At 48.3% G+C, this 25,313-nt stretch overlaps 1 protein-coding gene across 1 annotated transcript; it reads left to right on the top strand.

Moving 5' to 3' along the window:
• The first annotated feature begins 607 nt into the window (after positions 1 to 607).
• LOC135804942 (transcription factor AP-2-epsilon-like) lies at positions 608 to 17,105 on the top strand. The gene is made up of 7 exons (XM_065318924.1): positions 608 to 986; positions 8,513 to 9,316; positions 11,558 to 11,603; positions 13,807 to 13,990; positions 14,531 to 14,649; positions 14,796 to 14,949; positions 16,268 to 17,105. Exons 2-7 carry the CDS (start codon positions 8,810 to 8,812, stop codon positions 16,587 to 16,589), a joined length of 1,332 nt encoding a protein of 443 aa, XP_065174996.1. The 5' UTR covers positions 608 to 986; positions 8,513 to 8,809; the 3' UTR covers positions 16,590 to 17,105.
• Positions 17,106 to 25,313: the final 8,208 nt, after the last annotated feature.

The following is a 25,313-nucleotide window of genomic DNA, read 5'->3' as shown; positions in this document are numbered from 1 at the left end:
GCCATACATGACTGCAATCATTGTTCTCTGTGACGTAAAGGGCGTAAGTATCGCCAGGTGAACGCAAGTACAAGTGTGTAGTGCGGCGCACTATGTCCCCTCACCAAAGTGTTTCTGGCATAGGCCCACACAAAGCGATGATCGTTTCTGAAAAGTTAAAAACGCTGTTTTCCAGGGTTGACCACCATGATCTGTTTTCGCGAATCAGAGAAAGAACCTTGTGCTCAGGCATATTCTGCACGCGGATTTTGCCGGCTTGCCAATACCGCGACGTACTCCATTGGCTGCAGAGCGGAGCTACGCCAAGTTCCCGTATGTAAGCCTCACCGGCACGTGACTGACGTTGCCATTTCGCGCATACAGATAGAGATCGGCTTGTAGGCAGTAAAGGCAAGAGTTGCTAATACTAATAGTCAGCAGTGGATATTCCCGTCGGAGCGTATCTTCCAGACGAATGATGACCACCATAGACATAGTGTTGGGTAGAGGAAACGACACAACATCACCTACCTTTGGGTCGGTTGCCGCATGGTCCTGGTCCTCGACACCCATCACCCGTCGACGTGTTCCAATCTCCCTCTCGTATTTCGCCACTTAGCCACCACATTAGAATATTTCGCCATTTCTCAAAACAACCAGTCTGTTGAAAGGTTGCTATTTGCACGGTGCTCAAACACGTCTGCCCATAGACCAAACGGCGAAAACTATTCGACCGCTTTTCAGATTTCCAACCTCTTTGCAAGGTGTCTAAGAACAAGATATTTGTCTGAGAGACCGAAAACATCTGAAAAGAATCTATCTGTATCTCTGCTGCGGACGTCCAAGGTCAACAAGTCCCCAAGTGCACTCAGATTATTATAATTATTGTGCCTGGTGTGTATTCAGCACACTGCCGCGTGCCTGCTGCAGTACTCACTGCTCGCCCGTCTCCGACGTGTGGTACTACTACAGCTTGAAGACCTACCAGACTTTCCTTGAACCCCGAGGTAAGTTGGAAAGTGTCACCTTATACCTTGGCGTGCAATAGGATGCGGAGTGTAGTCTGTGGTACGTGTACGGTGTTGTCACGGGCTGCTATTGGCTCTTTACTGGAGGCTCTTGACAAAGCGCTAAGGTACGAACTGTATGTCTCGCAGCTCTCTTCGTGACACCTTATCGAGTTCAATCCTGGAACAGGTTGAAACCTGAGCTGCAATCCTTCAAAGTCGACTCTGTGGATAAAAATTGAATGATACATGTACATCGTCGAGTCAGAGAAGTATCTTGCTCTGGAGGCCATGTCATAGCCGCACTCTCCTTGTATGCCAGTCTTCGATTGCCTCCAACGAAACCTCCGTCAAACCCAACCCGCACCGTCGTTTAACCGGCGGAAGCGCAGGCTTGCAACTGAAAATTTTCTTTTTTTTCTTTTCTTGTAAACCATGCAGGAGGGGAAGAAGAGAGTGGGAACGCGAGGCGAGAAGGCCATGAAAAGGTCTTCTTTAAAATTAATCCAGCATGACTGTACCGAGTATTAGTTTTGTCACACCCGCGTCCTTGTAGGTATTTGCCATTTGGAGTGTAGCATTGGATGAAGAAACGTGGTCTTTTGCAGGGTGCTAACTCGCGTAACGATACGCTTGCTGAACGTGTGAAGTGGACTTTTTCACATCATGCCCATGCTTGTGAACGCAACTAAGGAATTGTGTCACACAGGATGTGGACTTCGCGCGGTCATGGTCGCTTGGCTGGGCAAGGACAAAGTTAAAACCGCGAGCATCGACACTACTACTGATAGCTACTGGCCGACTCGCGAATGACTGGTGACTTGTGTGTTTTATTCTGCAAATGGCCATGAGATATCTGCTTCAATATTGTTAGCAGTGAGAGCAAAATGTTCTCGGCCGACCTGAGGTCTCTGCTTCATAGTAAACTACATGACATTGTACAAACAGTCATGTAGATGCGCCATTACCATTGGATTGTGTCGTGATAGGACAGATAGACCAGCATGGTTTCTGAGGTGTGTGGTCGCTAGCCTTGCTGCATGACTGCCATACCAGGGTCATCACCCATGACTGCATCGGGACACTCAGACTGACTCTGGTTATGCTCGAATATAAGACTGAGATTTGTTCCGCGTTGTTTGGCTGAATTTCTTTCCGTGCACTTCGTGAGGGAGCGCATGCATCATGTGCGGACAACAAGTCACATTATGTACAGTCGTTCGTTCATACATTTTGTTGTACATGTAGGTATTGGTTACCGGGACACTGACTGTGTTGTAAACAATATCAACAGCATTGGCCACCTGTTCACCTAGAAATTCACTCTCTGGTGAGGTCACTGCCCCGGCTGAATCCCAGGGGATCGACTAGTGTTCGCTATGTCACCGCAGTTTGTGCTGAGCCATGATCTTTGTGGGTTTCATTCCCTCCAGTGGGGTGAGCCCTCCAACGGTCTGCCTCCATACTTACCATAGGATGTGTCAATGTAAAACCTATATTTAGTAGAGCTGCGGCCAACATCAGCAGTCATCATGGTCATCGGACGATCCTGGACACGCATGTACGCATTCCGTCTCCACTCGCGTCTAGGACGTCACTTGCCCTCGTCTAGATTTTCACCTTGATGCTTTTATGCGTCGTGCCAGTTGATCACATAATTATTACTGGCCTCAACACTTTCCCTACCAATAGACCAGTAGTAGCAGTACATGACTGACTGTAACGTTACTACTAGAACGCAACATTGAACGTGTAGCACGCAGGGAAGCAGGAAGTACATGATGTAGACGTGTTCTTTGGAGTGTTTCCAATGACTTGCCAGCGCCTGTTCTTTGTGCTAAGCGACAAATCGCAGGCTACGACCACAGCCAGTGACCGTGAGAGTTGAGAGCTGACTGGGGGGGGGGGGGGGGGGGGGGGGGGGTGCCAGTCAGCTTTCACCATCACAACGAGGAAAATACGGCAATGAACTCCACGGAACCCTTCTGAAAGGTCTAAAACCAATCGTCAGCCAATCGTCAGCCATTGTACGTATTGGTGGAAGTCCTAAACGTGTCCGGGTGAACCAAACAGGCAACCAAACAAGCAGACGTTGAGCTTGGGTTGCGGATTCACCGTCCGGGACGGATGGGTCCTGGAAGGAGTAGATCTAAAACCAAAGAAGTGTGCTGATACCAGTACACTCACTTGACAGGTTGCCTTTCCGACAACTACATTGTACATTGTACATTGTACTTGTGTTCTTGTGCTCATCACACTGAGTCTAGGGATAATTCCACGATTGGCAACCAACTAGGGTCACTTGGTGGGCCAAGGGCGGCTCCCCACTACTACGTGTATGGCTAGTTCAGCTTGTGTATGGCTAGTTCAGCTTTGACAGACTGGAATCCAAACACAGCGACGATGCTGAGAGTAACACACACACACACACACACACACACACACACACACACACACACACACACACACACACACACACACACACACACACACACACACACACACACACACAGATAATCATCGTAAGAGTTGTTTATTCGACTCATGGATTGCCCGGTCCAAGCCTACCTCGTCTGGACATAGCCTTTGGGAAAGAAAGGGTTTCGGGCCATGGCTTGCCGTCACCATCAAGGTAGTCATGGTGGCTTTATTGACAGCGCCCCGCGCAAAGTTATTGAGCGGAAGCTTCTGTTCCTGAACGAGGGAGACATCGAATACATGTACTTCATGTTAGCTCGTCCAGAAGAGGGGGTACAGAGTAGGAGACTCTTTTGCTAGGTAGATTGCTTTGTGGCAGCCCTACCGGTGTGCTGGTCCTCAGGCGCCTTCTTTCTGCCCCACAGGCAGCGTTCTACGTACCATCTAGCTCATGGAGAGCAAAGGACAAAGTAGTAGATACTAGTAATGGTTTTGATAGTGAAACCCTACATGTACACACGTTTTCCCCCTTGTTACAGGGAGCACTATGAATACTGGACACAAACGAAGTACGCTTGAATCAGCAGTCCGGCCAACAATCAGCTATATCATCCCAGTGATCGAAAAAGAGAGAAAATTGTGGCAACAGCCCCCCCCCCCCCCCAGTCCAGTAGATCTCTTCTGAACTCTGACGCCACCCCTTTACTGTTGCAAGGACTCCAGCCAAGACAAATCACTGGCTTGAAATCAGTCGGCTTCAGTTTCTTCAAACCTTGTTCCACTCGTGACCGGGATGCACGCGGGGCAAATCTACCATCTAACACAGTGTGGGCGAGAGCTGTGGTCCTGGACACAGGCAGGGGCAGTGATCTAAGAGTTAGTCTCGAACTTCTCAAAGAAAACTCCAGGACGAGGATAAATGACTTATTATGGGTAATATATGTGCAGCAAGGCTTCGTGGATCTTGCACACAGTGACATAATCTTTACCTGTTTGTCCTGTAGTTCAAGTACTAGTTGTGCTCAGACCCACGCGTGCATGGACCAGGTCACGTACTCCATGAGTAGTCCAGTGAAGGGAAACCTCAACACTGTCACATGCATAGACGCCTCTAGAAGCCTGAGTAAAGCATTCTTTTCTCCATTGTTTAACAAACTACTTTGGAAGACCTTGCATGGTCTTTTCAATCGCCTCGTCACGGATATAGAGTACCTCGGATAGTTAGAATACCTCGAATAGTTAGAGTACCTCGGATAGTTAGAGTACCTCGGATAGTTAGAGTACCTCGGATAGTTAGAGTACCTCGGATATGAAGTACCGATCATGTTTCACTGTGTTTAATAGGTGTATCGCCATAATACTGTTCTGTGTACTTGGTGTGTGTGTGTGTGTGTGTTTGTGTGTGGGTGTTTGTGTGTGTGTGTGAGAGAGAGAGAGAGAGAGAGAGAGGGGGGGGGGAGAGGAGAAAGAGACGGTCAGAAACAGAGGAGTGGGAGAGAGAGAGACAGTCAGAAACAGAGGAGAGGGAGAGAGAGATAGACAGTCAGAAACAGAGGAGAGAGAGAGAGAGATAGACAGTGAGTCAGAAACAGAGGAGAGAGAGGGAGAGAGAGAGACAGTCAGAAACAGAGGAGAGGAAGGGATATGGGTACATTGTAACAAGATCACAACAACCAAGGTATCCAACCATGTGCTTCATGTCAATCACGATCTCTATGTCACACTTCTGTGCAGACGCAAGCCGTATTGCACGCTCTGTGCGTCTGTGTGTGTGTGTGTGTGTGTATGTGTGCGTGTTACCAAGTAAATGAGCATTACCTTCCACCCTGTCGGTGCGACTTGGTATACTGCATCAATGTACATGGTATATGCAAGCCTTGCTTGATAGTTTTAAATGTACATGTAATTGTCATGTACGTGCACATTGACGTTTACGATTGTACACGTACAAGACGGTTTTATCACTGAAATGTCCTGAGCGTCAAACATTCAGAGTTCTGGGATTAAAATAGGTTATCTCGTGGATGGATTGGGGTTCAACACCGCTGTCGAAATTATGTTAAGGAGTCTGGAAATTGGTGGCGGATACTTGTAAATGCTATCCTCACTTACACTGCAACGTGTGTATCCTTGTACCCCGGGCGCAGAGCTAAGTTTCAGGCTTCATCCTGTAGGGGAGAGAATACCATTTAGGAGCGAGGCTGATCCAAGCGTTGGAGCCAGAAGGTGCAGCCTGATCTTTTCAGCGACGGTTAAGTGCGTATGGCCCTTCAGTGGCGGAACAAGTTTTCACAGCTGTATTATCGCTCCGTTCAGCCATTTAATAGTCGACCGTCGATTATCACAGGACAGACCATCAGGTGTCCAGTCTTTGTGAAGCGAACTCTCAGCCTATGGGCCTGGCTGTATAATTTCTGCCATCCCTTTCAACAGTATGGGTTCTTATGCAAATCTAGCTAGACTGTGGAGCGCAGTGCGAATAGCTAGGGATTGCAGGCCATTTCGCATGCAAGCACAAATATGATGTCCCAGCGACACCAATCGATCGGATATGTTTGAAAAAATCTGACCTGTGGGCCGTACGCCTGGGCCAACACTGTCATTCACGGGGTGAAGTTGTGTCTGGAGGCATCACGAGACAACAGTCAACAGCGCCACTGACTAGTCCCGGATGAGGAATTCCAACACAGCTATGCATAAACAATTTCTAGAACGGACTCTGGCGGCTGAACAGTGCAGGTGTTTTAGTCAGGATTTCACCGGATGCTGGTAGTGGTTGGATGGCGTGCGCATGCACAACTCAACTCACTGCCTAAAGGCCGTTTAAACTGAAGGCAGTGCGTAATCTGTAAACTTTGACTGCGACTGTCCTTTGAAGAAAGTCTGACCGCAGTGATCTGGTGATCTTACTAAATCTGTACCTGGAACATGGCACGCATGCACGCACTGGCTACTAGTAGTAGTACCGTCAAGATCAATATCTGTATGCCCGGACCTCCCCGTGAGGACTAACAGCGACGATACGATGCATAGATATTGAATGACATGCGTCCAGTGTCGACGACATGGAAATGATCATGGGCTAATTCTTCTGCAGTGGATATGATTCCATTGCCCTATGATACAGTACTAGAATGTCATGATATTGCGCAGTATACTCCATGGCTGAGTCCGAGTCCTAGAAGATGGCCGGTTGTCACATGCGAACATGCCAAACAACGACGGGCATACGTCCTAGAGCTCCAACACTGGAACAGGTGCGAGTAGTCTCACCATACCGCGTACCGGCAACAGACGGATATGAGTAAGGTGCATCTTTCACAGCCTCAGATCGACGACGAGGTGGTCTTTCGGCTACGACCGCCACTATTCATACTAATACTAGCATACAGTCTGGGTGCGCAGCACATGCCAACCAGCCAAGCGACCCAGCCATGCAGCATATGTCTATGGTGTGTGTTCTGAAAGGCCCGGCCTCGGTCTTTGCTGCACTGCCAGTGCTGTCCGCGTCGACCTTCACCCCCCAATGTCACCACGTGTTTACTCACTCTGATCTGGCGAAGCTGTCGCTACTGGCCACATTCAGTGTGTCAGCGACACAAGTCAGCCTGGTGTCAGACGAGAAACGTCTCAACGCCTATTCCCCCGTGGCCGACGGACGTGAAATTAACTTCGACTTTTCCATTATTAGTACTTCACCGCCATCGGTTCGAGCCGTGCGATGCATCATGGTCATAACCATGCTACGATGTACTATTTCTTTCCCTTCCTCGTCATTTTGTGAGAGCTTGGAAATCCACTTGTCCAGGCAAGAAGGCAGCAATGCCTGTTCAATCTGGCGAAGTAAAATAAAAAATAATACCAACCAACCAAGTGTATGGTGAATGTCGCACAACATAATATGTTGTGCAGATATTATCTGTACTAGTACTAGTAAACTTCCACAGCAGCTGCTGCTCTTCTCTACTAGCACTACTACCTCTCTCTGGTGTTGAATACGGCTAAATCTACATGTAGGTCCGATGCTGAAGCCGTGAAGGAGGAGGCATTGTAAACAGCGGCCCCGGAATAATGACAACACAAGATCTCTTTCTGCTTTCTCAGCAGTTGCTAAGGCTTCGGCGCAAAAAAGGAGAATATGTTATACTTTTAGGCGAAAGTGGGTCACTTTTTCGCAAAGTCTGATTGACCTATACTATTCCCGGCAGTAGACACTAGAGGCAAGCAGGCATAGTGGGATGGTCTAAGACCATGATTGAGAAACAGAGGGTACCAGGTTCAAGTCCTGCTTGGAAGCGGGAGGATTTTTCCGTCGTTGACCACTTTGTTGGGTCTGATCTAACCACCTCCCATCGCTTTAGGAGCTGCATCTGCACCTTGATCCTTGACGGGTGGTGGCGTTCCTACGGATGCGGAAGACTCGGCCTCGAGTTATAGCAATGTAGTTTTAAATTCCCGTCTCTACATGCAATTCACGACATGCACTATGCAACCTCTATTTCAAGTACTCGTGTGTATTATCATAATGATATGGAGCAATACCAGGTAAGTATTGTGTAAGGGTATATAATATATATGTACATGTACATACATTATGTTCCTTTTTCTGCCAGAGGAGGTACATGTAGACCCTACATTGTACTATTGTTCCTACAAATTGAAATCGTACTCTCCTTTCACGTGACTCGTACGATTTGATTATTTTAGTAATACTTGGACCAAGAATACATGTACATAAGTGCATAACCCCGTACTCACACGTACTCTTGCTTGGACTTACCGGCAAAATCCAGCGCCGATAGATTGATTGGTTGTGCACGTAAAACGTATGGCAGAGGGTCTATCTACTAGTATAATACATGATGCAGGCTGCCATGCCAGATCAATCAGATTCGAAGCTTGCTGTAGCCCCCGATACATCACGACTGGTAAGTGGTATGCATGGAGACTATACGAACCAGGGCTAGCAAATACTGGTGGCAGTGGCAGTGAAAGTAGGCGTAGCTATCGCCACTGGCCACACCGCGCATGACCAGCTGAGAAGGTGAGCTGGCGGCTATATCTCAGCTTACCCATCACTTTCTGCTCTCACTTCTCTACCCTTTCAGAATCCGGCGTTTGACGACTCTTCTCGCTTGGAGCTGTCGAATAGAGCTCGGCCCCCGTCCCAACAGCTCCCGGGTACTGCGAACTTGCCCTTCGGTCATTTCCTACAGCGTCACCACGTCACCAACTGCACACTCCACTCCACTGCGTAGTGCTGAAGTCATTCTGCATCGAGTTACCTATGCCGGCCGTGTTGTCTTGAGAGAAAGAGAGAACTGCGAGCAGTGCTAGTGGCGGTGAGTAGATTTCACGGCCTTGGGCTAGTGAGTACCGTACAACCGGCAGGCGACGATTTCCTGATGTTCGACCCATCTGCAGCGCCGGTGATGGCTACAACTGCTATTGCTACTGACCACACAGCGGGTGCTATGCACAGCCACCAGCATCATCATCAACACCAGCCCCAGACCCAGCCGCATTATCGGAGATGGAGGTTCCAACCCTATCCATTGCCACACCAAGCGGCCATTGCCATGAACGCTGCGGCCGGTCCGCCAGTGCAAATGCCTACACCGTCCCCGCCACACAGCGCCAGCAGACTCTATCAGAACGGAGAAGAGAACGGCCTCACCAGTGACCAGCACCAGCAACACCAACCCGGCACCTCGTCCGAAGGTGCCATGTACTCGCAAGGCTACCCCTCCCAGGCAACATCCACCATTCTAACGTCGCCATATGATACTATGCCCTCAGTGCCAGCATCACAACCCGTGCTCATTGGTTCACCAATGATTCATGACACCGAGGCACAAGAAAACAAAAGTGTCTGCACCAAAGACGACAGTCCGGCTGACTCCCATGGTCAGGTAAGCAGCAATACAATTGTGCTGTAGCTGTAGGAATATCTTTCTAATGGAGTTCATGGTGGACTGGTTGACATGTTGAATTACACGCATTGTGTAAATAATTCGTTTATACATGTATGTATGTAACTGCAGTACTTGCAGTACTTGCAGTACATGTACATGTACTGCAGTTCAATTCCATCATTGTTAGTCTCTGAAAAGAAAACACAAGCACACCGGCGACCTTCAGTGACTGTTTCATCTACCAATCCCATCATGAGTGCTTACTGCTTGGTACTGTGGAAGAAACACAACACTCTCGGAGTTCCTCAGATGCCAGAACAGGCACTCCGCCTAGCACCGCTTTAGTCTTGCTTGTGCTGATCAGATCTGTCTGTAGTTTAGAGTTTTGGACCCACCACTAGTAGTGGCACTACAAAGTTCTTCCCTTTCTAACTAACTGCTACTTCTTTACTACATTGTAGTCTTTAGAGTTAGAGCCACGATGCTACTGCTACGTTTGCTACTTGCACCAATCGCGTGTCCAGTACCGGCGCACACTTTAGATGCATTCAGTTACCAGGTTACTGTTCACCTGGTTCACCGCAGAGGAATTCTAATGATTTAGCTAAGGAGTGTGGAGGTAGTGCCTAGTATCTGAGTATTGGCAGTCCTCATTCCACCTCCGCACCCTGTAGAGTGGACAACGACGTACTAGTAGTGGACAATCAGTTCCAGCTGAAGCCAGTTGCCAAGACTGTGTCGGTCATCCTTTGACTCGACACGACAGTCTACACAATCGCTGTGGCGATTAAAAACTGGTGGTACATGGTGGGAAGCTACACTACACTACACTACAGCGAAGTCCGGTACAGTCATTGTCAGTCAAAGGAGTCGCTTGGAGAATGTTTATGTTTTTTTTCTTCTCCTCCGCCGCACCTACTTGCATTGGACGCAATGACGGGATCATGCTGTAATGTCTTCTAGAAAGTGCCCCTGGCTAGACAAGTCTAGCCCGAAGGCACTGAGGAGATGTGCTTCATTCGGGACACACGGTAGTATGCAAGGCTTATGCGAGGAGAGCTGGAGGCAGAAAACAGGGTCATGCAGCTGCATGCAGGACCAGGTCAGCTACACTACAGTCTTTCGGTCAGTCCATAAACTCACTGAGGACTGAGGTCCTGGAAAGGCTGTAGACGTGGGAGCAAATATCCGGCGAAGTGCAAGTATAATTTTGTAGTGATACTCAGCCCACAACCTCCTATCCACCCTGGTCCACGCTCCTCTTCCTAACCATAACGTTGTGACGTTGTGTGGTAGAGGTGAGATCTGTGCTGATTGCCAAGTACAGTACTTGTAGATGTACATGATTAGTTTGAGTTCGCAGTCCGGGGTCTGAATCTGAGTCAGGACAATGGTTCTCTATGGTAGGAGTCTTTAGCTGATTGTTCTGCTGCTCCGTGCTCGTTCAGCAGTGACTGATCAGTTGCGTTTGTGGCGTGGCGTCGCACTCTACCTGAGACTACAGTCAATGAGCGTTGTTGGATAAGAGGCGAAGACAGTTACCAGTTACAGTTTACTCCATCGCGAAGTCCAAAGCTCAATGCTGGGATTTGCAGCATGAAACAAGCGACATGTCAGACGGCTTCGAGATGGGGCCTGGGCAAAGTCTTGTCTTGGCACGAGCAACAGTAGCCTATCAATGAAAAACCGCAATTCCAGTCGAGAATGTCAGAGCGAAATGAGGCGAAAGATGGTCCTGTTGCAGTGGCAGTTTGGCCGTCGGGGATTTAACTTTCCAATGGCATCAGCCAATATTATAGGGGCGCTTTATTTGATTGATTCTCCGTTTTGATGTCTTCTAAACTACATCCATCATGATACTGAGTCTACTAGTACTAACTAGTAGTAGTATGTGGTGAAACGCTAGAACAGCGCTTCCCTATACAGCTGTCCGGTAGGCATGAGCCAGCATTCCTACAAATCCTCGTCGCCGCGCCGTGCATGACCATGATAACTGGGACGGACATGTACACTGCACGGGCTTGAAGAGGTCTCACGCAAAACACAGTTTTTGCGCCTGGAAAGAACGCCCTCATCATGCTCAGCGAAAAAAATGTGTGATTTCTCGCATTCAACAAGTGTCATTCTTGAAGCACCTTGCTGCGAACATCAACACTGACACTTGACAGACATGTTGGATATTTCTATTTTCCGACAATACGAAGTTTGTTTTTGCATGCATGTGTTTTTGATTCACAGGATGCGAGCGTGGCATCCATGCCAAGGAGCGTTGACTGCGGCTCAGGTAGGTGTTGTGGCGTGTGTCCGCGGGGAATGCATCTAGAGCGTAGAGGATAGCCAGCTGACATGGAGTACGGACTGCAGTCAAACAGAAGTAGAGTCGTAGAGAGTTCGCTCTGTCGTTGGTTGTTGTGCTCGTATTTTTGGTGCACTGATCATGTATGCATTGGCCAAGTCGATATTTACAAGTCACGACACTACGCGAGCTACTACATGTACTAGCCCGAGGCGCACCTACATAGGCTAGAACTCCTGCTCAGTGAGTTGCGTAGGAGGAGGTCACAATGACTTGCGATCACATCCCAAGCTGACAGGACACTCGGGTCGGGGACTCGGGAGTCGGGAAGTTCAGAGATAGATAGTTCACAATGTCCCCGCAGTAATGACAATGATGAATTAGGGGTGTAGACTAGTATTGGTAGAGTACTGTGGAACAATGGATTCCGATTGACGGTGCCGAGAGCGGGCGTTTAGGCTTTTCGGTTGGCAGGTGTAGTGCCTCGTGGTTTTGTCAATACATTGCACCAGGACAGTTGTTTCAAAGAAGTGCGGAACGCACCCGACCCAATGCATGCATCTCCTTCTGCTGTAAAACTGACTCAGCTCAGTGAGTGTGTAGTAGTGCCTGACCTGGTCCGTGGCGTGTAGAGTGTGTCCTGGAGTCATTTTGTTTTAGGGTTAGAGGGCAGGCTAGGCTCAAGTGGAAGCGTCCCTGTCTGGACTGGGTATATTTAGCAGTACTCTGAGTGGCTGCTCTCACTCCGTCTCAGTCACCCCTGTTCTGGCTGTTGTTTGTCTTGCCCCTGGGCCGCAGTTTAGAGAGGCTGTGTACTGCCAGTAGGGCATTCTAGCGTACTACAGGGCCAGTGGCAGCGTTTGAAACTGTGAACAACCAGACCAGTGGTTGCCAGGGCATGGCAGGGCATTGTCTGGAGCAGTGCAAAGTGTTTCACACGCAGAACAATAATGATAATAAATCCGTGTGGTTGCCTGCATGCTAGCAGGCTGCATTCCCTAGCACTCCCTTCTACTGGCTCTAGGTAGAGGTCAGCAGTGCCCCAGTCCTTTTAGAATATTTTCATACTCTAAGCTACCATGAATATTTCTAGTGCCTCCAGTCTTTCCCTATCCATAGTGAAATGCACAGTCTAATACTGATTACCAGTACTCGGGTTTTAATGATGGAGTACGGGCATACGACTGGGCTGCTTGGCATTGCCCTTAGTCTAGACTTAGAGCTACTGATTAGCAAGAGGACTTGATTGGTTTCTGGTCTGCATGACATTATGTATGTGCTACAAGTACACTGATTGGTTATTTTAATTAGCCAATCAGTGTCGCACATACACTGGATGACTAAAATCCAGGCTGTGGCAGTGAGTCAGGGTTAGACCAGACTATTAAACTTCTACCTGCCCTGTAGTCAGAGTACAGTAGATCTGAAGAGCAGTGACGTCTTTACAGGCTGACGCTGTGTGCATGTGTGATAGTTGTATCCTGAGGCAATGATGTGGGTAACTTACTTCAATGCCGCACTAGTACTAGTATATCCGGGCATGAAGGGAGCCACAGGGCATAGTACAGTGCAGTGCCTTGTATTTAAACGTGACACTGCCATCATAACAAGTTGCAAAACATGAATGTACCTGACTACATACATGTAGCGGGATCATTCACGTGTGCTGTGGGCGCCATCGTACACTGTTTAACTTAGAACGCGCACAGGCGGCACCGACGACGATAGGGATTCATGTGCAGCCAGTGTTACAGTGGGTTCAATCGTTTGGACACACGCCCTACTAATTGTGGGCGCGGTGGGGATGAGCATTGCTAGGCCGGCTAGCTGGATTGTCTGAGTCGACTTGACCTAGTTGTGAAGAGAAGAATATGCCAACTCAAGTCACCCTAATTGTGGGGTAGTTTTCGTATGTCCTTAAGGCAGAACAGTTTGCGTTGAACACTGCTCAAATACTGCTGCCCGCTTGGAAGATAACAGCAGATCTACAGCCTGGCTTACAGTCATGTACAAACCAGACATTTCATGATTAAGTATGCTGCTTTCTTCTGAAGTGTATTTCACATTGCTAAGGGGGGGGGGGGGGGGGGTGCTGAATACAAATCCTGAACTGGCCGATTAGCTTCAACTCTACTAGCTGAACAAGTCACGATGTCGTTCTTTCTTTCTTTCCACGTCTTTCCCCATGCAGGCAGCAGCCCACGTTATGTTATACGGCGGCCCGTTCATCCGAAAGACATCTTTGAGAGGGTGCAGGGCCGCTTCTCGCTATTGGGTTCCTCCAACAAGTACAACGTCACCGTCGGGGAGATCAAGCGACGCATCAATCCTCCCGAATGTCTGAACACATCGCTGCTGGGAGGCCTGCTCCGGAGGTAGGGCATGCCATTCTACTTGCGCTCTGGTGTTTTCGCTTGATCGATGTGACAGTCTGGAATGTCTGATTCTGGGACACTTTGCGCCATTAAACGTCAGAAATATGGATCGTAAATTTGTTCTGCACACCAGGGGAGACGTTTGATGTGTAAGATTCCCAGACACAATTATGCTGTAAATTGTTGCCGGGGCATCGATGGCCCTGGTGTCAGATACTGGTGTTGTAAGAGAATACCGCAGTAGTTTAAGTGTCTAACTACTGGCATAGGGCCCGGTTCCATGCAGTTTATGAAACACTGACAGCATATTACTATTGTCAATTGGGGATTAATTACGAAAGGTGCTCTCCATCCAAAAGCATGTTTTTCATGGCACGCTTGCCTGCTTCAGATAAATCCTGTTGACATGCCACATTCGTGAATCAACCACCTGTTCTTGCCCTACGCATAATGCAGAGTGTGAAACTTGATTTCATCTCCGGAACTCAATCCTGCTGGCGTGATGTGGTGTTCTTTTTGCCGGCGTGTTTCTCGCTGCAGGGGCAAGGGTAAGAATGGTGGTAATGACCTTCGTCATAAGCTGGAGGACTGTGGACTAGTACTACCACCAGGCCGCAGAAAGGCCACCAGCGTATCAATGCTGACGTCGCTAGTTGAGTGTGAGTTTTGCTAGGTCATGGCACGCGCACCTCTGCTGTTGTTTCTTGCGTGGCGCTTTGCATGTCTGTTGTGTGTGAGCAAGGAAGCCGCTTGATACCGTACACCTCTCACTCACCAATCTTGCTTTTTGTGTTTGACTCTGCAGCGGAAGCGCAGGACTTGTCCAATCAGTTCACAAAGGTTTGCCAGGCAATCTTCCCCGCTGCTGAGCTAGCGCGTAACGTCGCCCATGCTAAAGAGCCGTTCTTGCAGCGACCTGGCGCAAGAGAAGAGGAGCAGCAGAACATAAGAGTTTGTGTGTAAGTACAGTGTAGTTTCTCCTATCCTTGCAGCTGTCCCTGAACACTCACAAGTTCCCTGAACACTCACAAGTTTTCTGTCAATTGCAGATAACAACTAACTAGCAATGCAGCAGCAGGCCCATGCAGCACTGAGAGCACAATGGAAGTAACGATCTGCACTTTTAAACGTTTCCCTGGGACAGGCATTTTCCACACTTGTTGACTAGTTCAAACATTCCGTTTGCCACAGATCCATTGTGCTTTTTGTCACACCGCGGGACTTCTCCTACATATTACATGTTAGGCTAAATTCAGACCGTTTCTTGGTGAAACTGGATAGGTTTTTTATAATTAGCAGTTCCGCCAGTTAGCATGATGCATGATGCAGTAGAGTAGGAGGGCTCAATTCAGTATGCGAGTAGTGTATTGCTGCAGCGGTGCAAGCACTGTAAGATGCGTCCATGCATGCACACGCACCCAACAGGGGTGACCATCCCACAGAGCAAGGAGAGCAGTCTGAGTACTGCACACACACACAACATGCCTAGTAATGGACCTGTTGCTACTGTATCATCTCACTGCGCTGTCAGCGAATTATGTACGCTATGACAGGTGCCCAGGCACTGGCATAGCAGATATTGAGTGCAGTTTTCTCCCAGAGGCAAAGCTTTCTGCTCACAGCTGGCCTGGAGAAAGAGACGGTTATACTAATTCCAGCGCATCCCATGCAAAGATCAGAGGCGGCACATGTTCTGTGAAGTATCATGCACAGGACAGTAGTTGTATCTTTGGCTGCAATACCACATGTATCAGTGGGAAAGAGATACTGAAGTGCATGCGGTCACCATATTCTTGTCCGAGAAGAAAACAACCCGCTGATGATCGTCTGCAAAATATCTTACGGGTCACGAGTTCTGAGCCACTACGGTTTAGTAGTGTAATGCTTCAGTAAATCTAAATGCTCATCTGTCATTGGACTTCCTAATCATTTTAAGCGAACAACAGGCATAACATAACAACTCCCCAGGGAAAACTACCCAGAGCCAATCCATCCCCACAGGAATACATTGTATGTATGGTACTTCATGTTAGGCTATGGAACAAAAGGAGGTGAAACAGTTCACCAGTGATGAACTGATCAACAAGAGGAATCAATCATACGTCCAAGCCAATCGTTTTACTGAATGACTATGCCACACATACCTGGCGTTAGACTTGGCCTATAACGGAGGTCCCCGGGTGGAGTCCTGGGCGCCGATTTTGTCTCGTTTTACAACTCCGTCAAATTAATGAACACCACCCATCCTACTTTCTTCTTGTTACTGTTCACTCACAGGAACTTGGTGTCGGAGTTGCGTGATCTATTGGAGCACTATATAGCTCAGGAGGAAGTGGACAGGGACAATCCGGACGCGCCGATGACCGGCCTCCGCTCGTTCAGCCTGATCACGCATAGCTTTGGCGTGACCACCATCAGTGGTGTTCTGGGCACGCTGATCTGCTACCTGAACGGACTGCTCAAGTACACTGCAGCCATGCCACCAGTGGAGGGTGGCGGCGGCATGTACAACCCTGGTCACCATGGCCACCACAACCACGGCCATCGATACGTCCCCCTGCCACAGCACCACCAGCAGCAACACCAGCAGCAGCGCTGAACCAGCGGCAGGACACGTCACTTGCTGATGACCACTAGCTAAAGCAACCAGTGCTATTGTTATAATTTCTACTAGTGAAGTTACACTACCAGCACCAAGACAACGGTGATGACTGCCGACTCTGCTGACACGCTCGGCACCTCACCCCCGGGTGGACTGTTCACAACGCAATGCACTCTCTATCCCTCCTGCTGGTGCAAGGCACTTCATCCTGCGACTATAAAGAAAGACTATATCACGGCTCATATGAGAGCGACAATAACAACACTTTTTTTAATTAAAAAAAAACTGGCCAATGATCTTTTTGCACTCACGATATGCTGGCTTATTTAATTCGAAACATCCCGCTGGGCCTGTCGTAACGTTGTAAGTTCGCTTGTGGGCGCTTTCTTGTTCCGTCTTGTTCGTTAACGGTTTTGAGATAAAGCAGTCTTGTTTAAATTGCATGGCTAAGAGTGTCATTCATCCATGGACGTGATAAGATAATTTTACTGAGTCGTGATGACTCAAACGTGACTTAAATGACTTTGTGACAACTCGAGCGTGACTTAAATGTTTACCTGGTAATGCATGCGTAACTACAAGTAAGTCTGATAGGAACCGAGCTCTGCTAATGAGTAAATCACACAAGTCTGCGTGGGAGAAAGCAGGGTATTTCTCCTCATGCATTCTTCTAATTACTGGATACGCGATAACTTAAAACATATTGTGCGTGGGCGCATCTAATTAAAACGGTTAAGACCTTGTAAACTCGGATATGACAATTTCCTGCTTCTTCCATTCACGTAAAGTATTTTGAAGATATCAGAAGTTCTGATGCTGTCCGCACTCTTCACATTATCCTCTCCCTGCTGTCAAATTTCATCTGTCCTTCTATTCTTTGTGAAGTGCTTCACACCACATCAGGATATTATACGTTTGTTCTTTACTTGTACCTCTTTTTCATCTTTGCTATCTGAGGCTTGCCTAGTACATGTGCCATGAAACTTTGAGTTAAAAGTAACTAATAAAACTGAAACATTCGTATCACAGTCCATGCACATGTAAGTCTGATGTTAAGCCCGTGCATGTGCAGGCGTCATCTTCGCTTCTTTCATATACACTCCTGACAGCTGGGTTACCAATCCCCTTTTCAAAGTGTGTTTTTTCACGGCAACCCTCCTTCAAAGCTATTCCTACTTCATAGCAACACCACCTTCAAAGCTGTGTTCGAGTCTTCAAGTCAACCCTTCTTTCAAAGCTGGTTATGAGTCTTGAAGGCAACCCTCCCTTCAAAGCTTTTCTTCTTCAAGGCAACCTTCCTTTCAAAGCTGTTCACTGAGGTAACCTTCCCTTCAAACCTTTTTTCGATTCTTCTAGGTAACCCTCCCTTCAAACTGTTCATTATATTTATTTCTGCACGTCGTAGCATGTCGAGATAGGCAATTGAATTGAGGAGAGGGTGAGACCAACCACGGAAGAAGAGAAAAAAAGAAAATTAAAAGCACGTACAGAACGGGGGAAGGGATTACAGTAGCAACTTACAAAGGAATGGAATGCCCAGCGAACTATGCGGCGGAAGTGGTGACTGTGATTCTGTTTACTGGAAGATACTGAAGTGCTGGCTGACGAGGGTACGGAATTATTTGGACATTATCTGGAGCTTGCCTAACACTGGGAGGCAGTTGGAGCCACGTGGAGCAGGAGGAAAAGAAAGCCGGGAAAAACGACCAGGGTGCAGGTCAAAACGAATGGAATGTGCCAGGGTGCACTTGGAAGCATCAATGTCGTGTCACAGTGCAAATACAGTGGTAGTGGATTTAGCAGCATGTAAGTCTGAATTTGAGACGTAACGATCTGCACGAAATATTATGCGCGTTATACGGCGATGAAGAGCTTCCAATTTCTCAATTTGGGTTTTGTTAAGGGTGGACCAAGCAGGGAAGCCGTACGTGAAGAGGGGAAGAATGTATGATTTATAAAAATTATAAGAAGAAAAGAGGACCGAAGAGCTACATGTACATCATCATGTCTGACCTGATGTACGGATCCAATGCGTTTTCCCCGCTTCTTACTGCCAACCAATTGGATCGGCTACAAGTCATGCAGAATCGGGCGGCAAGGGCGGTTTTCGGACTCTCGCATCACACCTCCGCGCGTACCCTCCTGCTGCAATTGGACACCTACAGAGTATCCGAGATATTCAGGCAGAAGTTCATCGTTCTGGTCTGGAGGTCTCGGAATGAGCACGCAAGTTCTGAACTGCAAGCCCTCCTAGTTCCTTCGGCAGCTGGCCCAACTAGGTTGCACTCCACCATGGGTCTGCGCCAACCGCCAGTTTCCACCAGGTTCGGCAAGGGTTGCCTCGCGTTCCGGGGCGCCCAGCTGTGGAACACATTACCCAGCGATGTACGTGCCATCTCCACGCTCCGCCAGTTCCGCGCCAGCATGATCCCGCACACACTTACTGGCCTTAGTACCTAGAGTACCAGACGTCCTGTTTGATGATCAGCTGGCTTAGTTTTTCTCCACCTCTATCCTAATTACATCAGTCCCCAATTTCATTTATTACTGCTTTCTATCTGCATTCGCCACCTTTTCATTGGGCAGATCTGCCCGTTTGGTTTGCGAATTAAAATAAACACAACAACAACAACAACATGACAAGTTACTAGTACGCTAAAATATCCACTACCACCACCAGTTGCTTTACATGGGATAACCGGCATTGCACGACACTGACCAACTTTGGTACTCAGTCTTTTCTTCTTATAAATTAATCCTTGGCTTTCCGACAGATCGGTATACTCGGGAGGACACATGGTCAGGATGGTAGGACCAGAGAGGGCGGGATCTATGACAATGCCAAGGTGTTAATGGTGGGACGCTACAGAGATAAGGTGACCGGGATCGTCGGGAAAGTGGAAGATGGGCACCGGATCTGTGGGAGGGGGAAAAAGGAGCAGCTAGGTTTGGTCACATTTGGCTTGAGGTACCAAGTGCTCATCCAGTGGACAATGTCGTTGATGCGGGTCTGAACTTTGGGGTACAGGGTGGTGTGAGATGGGGAGGAAGCAAGGACAGTGGTATCATCTGCAAAGAAAGAAATATTGGGAATTGCATAGGGGAGGCACGACTTGGAGGTTAGTGGGTGTTACCAACTACGAACATAATGAAAGTAATGGCTCGCTTTTATAGCCAAGCAAAGTAGATGTACAGCTGCTGAGCATGTACAGTGTAATTGCCTGGTTCGGCGGTAGATTCCTCGTCATGCTCATGCGTGCACCTCGCACCTGTACATGTACAATAAGTAACATGTACTAGTATTATAATGTAAGACGACAAACATCAGCCTATGATCAGGTATTCTCTCGGTACTTGTCCTTCACATATACATGTAGTATGTATATGTACAATGTATTGTATTGTATTGTTACCTGAAAAAAATTGTATTCCTGTATATGTACATGCACTTGACTTGTATTATCAGTTCTATAGTAATCGTGGAATATACCGGTACATGTGAAGTACACGACTCATTCTCTGTGGTAGAGTCTACATGTGAAGTACACGACTCATTCTCTGCAAATGCTCCAATCTCCCGCCGGCGGAGATTGTGGCAGCGGCCGATGGCAGTGTGTCAGACACTACAGCAGGCATCAGTGTGTATTCTATTCCTATCCCGGAACAGACACTTGTAACGTTTTAACTTTATACCATGGTTCGGACTCCCTTCCCCTGTCCACTGCCAACCATACGACGCTGACGCAGTGGCATGAGCAGGGCTAGGGGCGTCGTCCAACATCAGATCATTAGCTTCAGCCATTTGGCACTGTACCACATCCCTGTGCATGTGCAATACTGGTGCCGTGGTGGCGCGAGTACAGTAGTTGAACGATTTGAAGGAGTTGGCCACTCGGTGACGACAAAACAACCACAAGCAGAGTTCGCAGTGTGTAAGTGAACGAGTCGTGTGTCGTCTACCCGACTGAGATCGTCCTAACCAATCACTGATTGACAGTGGTTGTACGTGTATGTACGCTGGATACTGTGTGCAAGCTGTCATCATCATCATTGCATTCATATTCGTTCTGTGTATTCTGTATTGTCTTGCTCTTGTGTATACTCCCTACACCACTGTGCATTGCCTGGTCCCTGGACGCTGTGTGTGTGTGTCATCGTCGACGGGGTGGTGGTGGTGGTGCAGGAGAGAAGAACAGTCTGTCCTAAAGTGGAAGGTTGTTGTGTACTTTTGTTTTCACCCTGCTCCGGTCTGTCAGGCTGCAGGCTGTCACAGTGTCAGTACGGCCCACAGCCAGTGGGCATTGTGTACTGGAAGGTGGAGAAGCAGAGACGGGCGGGTCCAGAGTGTCCAGTGCAAGGCGTTCCTCGCTCAGTGTACATACCTGATTGAGCATTGCTTCACAGGTGCATTGTACGACTCGTATATACGTATGTCACCTGCAGGCAGCAGTGTTCACTGATGCGCTGGTCATGTACATGTACATGTACCTCGCACTCAGTCAGCGATAACAATTATGTACAGTACAATGTTGATTATTGAATTTTTTGTACATGTGCATGTTATGTATATCTGCAGCCAGCACAATTTTTAACTCTCTGGGGAGAGCGATAGCAGTCACTGACAAATCAGTACACATTGCACATGGTACGTGTACTAACACGAGATGTTGCCTCACAGAATGTGACATTTCACTTCCCAGGGGAGGATGAAGTTTGCGAGTAGGTAATGAAATGAGAACTCAGGGGGACTTCCTCCTGCACTGGACACGCTGTGCTATGACTGGATCTGCAGCTGAGAGACAACACATCACGTTCTTACTAGGGTCTGGTGCTTCAATTGCGCACGCACATCTTGACAGTGGATACCAATTAATCTCACATACAGCGCACTGATTGCTGCATGGAATGCATCGAGTCGTTGGTTAGGAGTCGTAGATCCAACACTAACAGCTGCAAAAGGCTACTCCTGCCAGTAACCATAGTTACACACACTGCAACCGTGTGCGTCACAGTAATAGGAGAGTGTTCACTGTTCAGTGGCATGCTGACACTAGCATTGGACACTGAATGCTATGCTGAGAATCCCCAAAACATTTTCTTCGTCGAAATGGTCACTCGAGATTCACGAAGTTATGTATTGTGCAAGTCCCCATCGGCCACCGACTGTGCAAGGACAGAGAAAGAGGGGAATCACAGAGAAGGAGGGAAATCACAGAGAAGGAGGGAAATCACAGAGAAAGACCACAGTGACGAAACAGCTACATTGTATATGTTCCTGCCCTGCTTTCTGCAGACTGGTGGCGTCAAGGTCCTTTAGAACATTGTCCATGCAGGGTGTGTGTAGAGCTACCGGTGATGATTGGACTTAGTCTAGGACCGCACCTCCAGTGTGTGCAGTATCTGCTGACATCAACGTCCCTAGAAACAGAGAGGAGTAAGATGCACTATTTTACTCCTCTCTTAGTTGGACTGTCAACAGTAGCAGAGGGTCAAGCTCTCCAGGGGAATCCTGCCTAGCCCCTGGCCGTTCAGAGCGATGATTTGAAAATAGCCTCGATCCGATGCATGACATTCGTGATGGGTGTCCAATGCCAATGGAAAGCACAATCATGTGACTGCGCATGTACTGCTCTCCCGCCGGAGTTCCTAAACACAGTTGACAAATACATGAGACACTAGTGCACTGCGGTCTAGCCCGTGATCTACTCCTGCATGCATTGTCACGGTGTGGTGGAGTGGAGCTTGATTCCACTCTCACAGCCTTTTGCGTGACACATGACAGGCCATCAAGACAGTGTCTAAAATGTCAACTTTGTCATCGTCAAAAGTCACAGCTGTACGAAGCGTATCATTCACACCCATCAGCTTTAGCTTCAGCTTCTTTGACAGTAAAGATTAGTGCTAAACATGAATACGAGTCAAAAATGCGTCAGCAATGATCATGTCATTATCTACGTAGCTACGTGTACATTGCGTACTGCTGCATTAATCTATTCTTCAACTCAGTTTAAACGAGCAAACACCTAACAAGGATGACATGAGTCGGAGTGGGATGGCAAACTTGGACTACAAAGAACGGTTCTGCCAAGAGTAATTCCAGAAGTAGTTCTGGATTTAATCGTACATGTGTCTGCGCATGCTTCGTTAAACTAAGATTGAATAGGTGTGCATGTGCATTGTGCACCTGTAGCTCAGGATACCTATCTTCACATCAACAGGTGGATCATGATTAGTTCTGAAATTTGAATACGGTACTGCACAGGTACATCATTCACCAACTTCTGGTCTCCGATTTCTGACTTATCAAGTCATTCCATGAATAGCAGATACATGTATCTCTCTCTCTCTCACACACACTCTCTCTCTCTCTCTCGCCCTCTCTCTCACACACACACTCTCTCTCTCACTCTGCTCTACTCTCTCTCACACACACACTCTCTCTCACTCTGCTCTACTCTCTCTCTCTCTCTCTCTCTCTCTCTCTCTCTCTCTCTCTCTCTCTCTCTCTCTCTCTCTCTCTCTCTCTCTCTCTCTCTCTCTCTCTCTCTCTCTCTCTCTCTCTCTCTCTCTCTCTCTCTCTCTCTCTCTCTCTCTCTCTCTCTCTCTCTCTCTCTCTCTCTCTCTCTCTCTCTCTCTCTCTCTCTCTCTCTCTCTCTCTCTCTCTCTCTCTCTCTCTCTCTCTCTCTCTCTCTCTCTCTCTCTTCTCTCTCTCTCTCTCTCTCTCTCTCTCTCTCTCTCTCTCTCTCTCTCTCTCTCTCTCTCTCTCTCTCTCTCTCTCTCTCTCTCTCTCTCTCTCTCTCTCTCCTCCTCTCTCTCTCTCTCTCTCTCTCTCTCTCTCTCTCTTTTAAAATTTCGGCCAGTCGGCTACTATTTTCGTCTTGGGGGTTAGACAAGGGGAAGTAACCATGTAGGGGCGTGCGCCCGCCTTTCGGCACCGGGAGTTGCAGCTCTCTCAACTTGACTCTACTGAGTGCAGATGACCCACACCTTGATCTGGTGAGCTGCCTCATGGGGATTTTGCAGTCAGATGTGCGTCTCTCTTCGGATAGCCGAACAACACAACAAGAGCAAGACTTTATACAGATAATATTAGCGTTTAAATATGTCCATAATCTTAACCAATTTGAGAATGATTTTGAATGATTGAGGAAGCGCATCTACGCTCGTATTATAGAGGAGAGTATAATAATGGTTGAGCTAGGAGTGCTGTTACCTCTACATTTTACAGCTGTTGGTGTCGCATTTGTTGCGGTATCACTGTGCATCTTCATACCCTAGTTTTGGTTCTTAGTCATTATTATCACACTGTGACACACACACACGCACACACACACACACACACAAACACACACACACGCGCGCGCACACACACAAGTGACATACAAACACTGTCTCTTTATATAACGGTACCTGTGTTCCATCAATCACTCAAGATCGTTTCGAAGAGGATATGGATTTGTCGAAACGCTAACAACAGTTTGAATACGAAATCTTGCTCTCAGTACTGAGAGTCTTGCTCTCGTCACGCCGCCTCAATATCCACTGTTATGAAGTGTTTCCGTATGATCAAATGGACTAGAATGTGTCATTCGATTTTCTCTTCTTTCAACGAGCTGGATATTATCAGTGTCTCATCTCCTCTTCAACTTTGCGCCTTTGCCCACCAGCCGAAGGTAACCAGTCCAAGATGGGTCTCATGCCTGTGACGGCAGTACCCTCGAGATAGCCTACAGTCGGTGCAGGAAATGGAGCACACGTGACCTCTCATTACATGCTTGGAAGGCCTCCAGTCCGGAGTTTGGGATATGTGAACATGAAAACTAAAAGGATCACCGGTCACCAAGCAAGCAACCAACTGACATACCGACCAGGCAACCAACTGACATACATGTACCGACCAGGCAACCAACTGACATACATGATTGTACCGACCAGGCAACCAACTGACATACATGTAGATATTGCCGGGGCCTTCGACAAGGTCTCGCACAACGGCATCCTCCACAAGGCTGAGCGGTGCGGCATAAGTGGCCTCCTCCTTGCCTGGCTCCGGAGTTACCTGACAGACCGCCACATCCGTGTCGTCATAGGTGGCCAGTCTTCACCGACCCACCGAATCCAATCTGGCGTGCCACAGGGCAGCATCCTCGGCCCCACCCTCTTCCTTCTGTACGTCAACGACGCAGAAGACCACCTGCCTGATGGGGCGAAGCTGGCTGTATACGCCGACGACACAACTCTCTACAAGTGCATCACCACCCGACTCAGACTGCCAGAAGAGACAGCAATCCTCCAGCAGGCAGTAGACTCACTGGCAGCATGGGGAAGCAGGTGGAGGATAAAGTTCGAGCCCACAAAGTCGCAGGCATTGACCATCAGCCACCACCGCTCGCCAACCCCCCCCCCCCCCGAACGCAATATGCTTCCAAGGAGCAGTCGTGCCAGAAGTAGAGGAGCTGAAGCTTCTTGGCGTCACCTTCGACAGGCAGCTGGCATTCCGCAGCCATATCCGACAGCTTGCAGTACGCGGAGCCCAGCGGCTCGGCTTCCTCCGTAAGGCATCGGCTGTGCTAGACCCAAAGCACCGGGCAATCGTGTACCGTGGCTTTGTCCGCCCTGTATTAGAGGATGGCATGCTGGTGTGGATGAGCGCAGCCCCCACCACCTTGGCCCGCCTCACTGCCATCCAGCGCCGTGCCCTGCACATAATTGGAGATGGAT

The sequence above is a fragment of the Sycon ciliatum genome, chromosome 1 (genome assembly GCF_964019385.1).
Source record: "Sycon ciliatum chromosome 1, ocSycCili1.1, whole genome shotgun sequence".
Taxonomy (NCBI): Eukaryota; Metazoa; Porifera; class Calcarea; order Leucosolenida; family Sycettidae; genus Sycon; species Sycon ciliatum.
The sequence above is the reverse complement of the archived record's forward strand: the minus strand, read 5'-3'. Positions and strand labels throughout refer to the sequence as shown.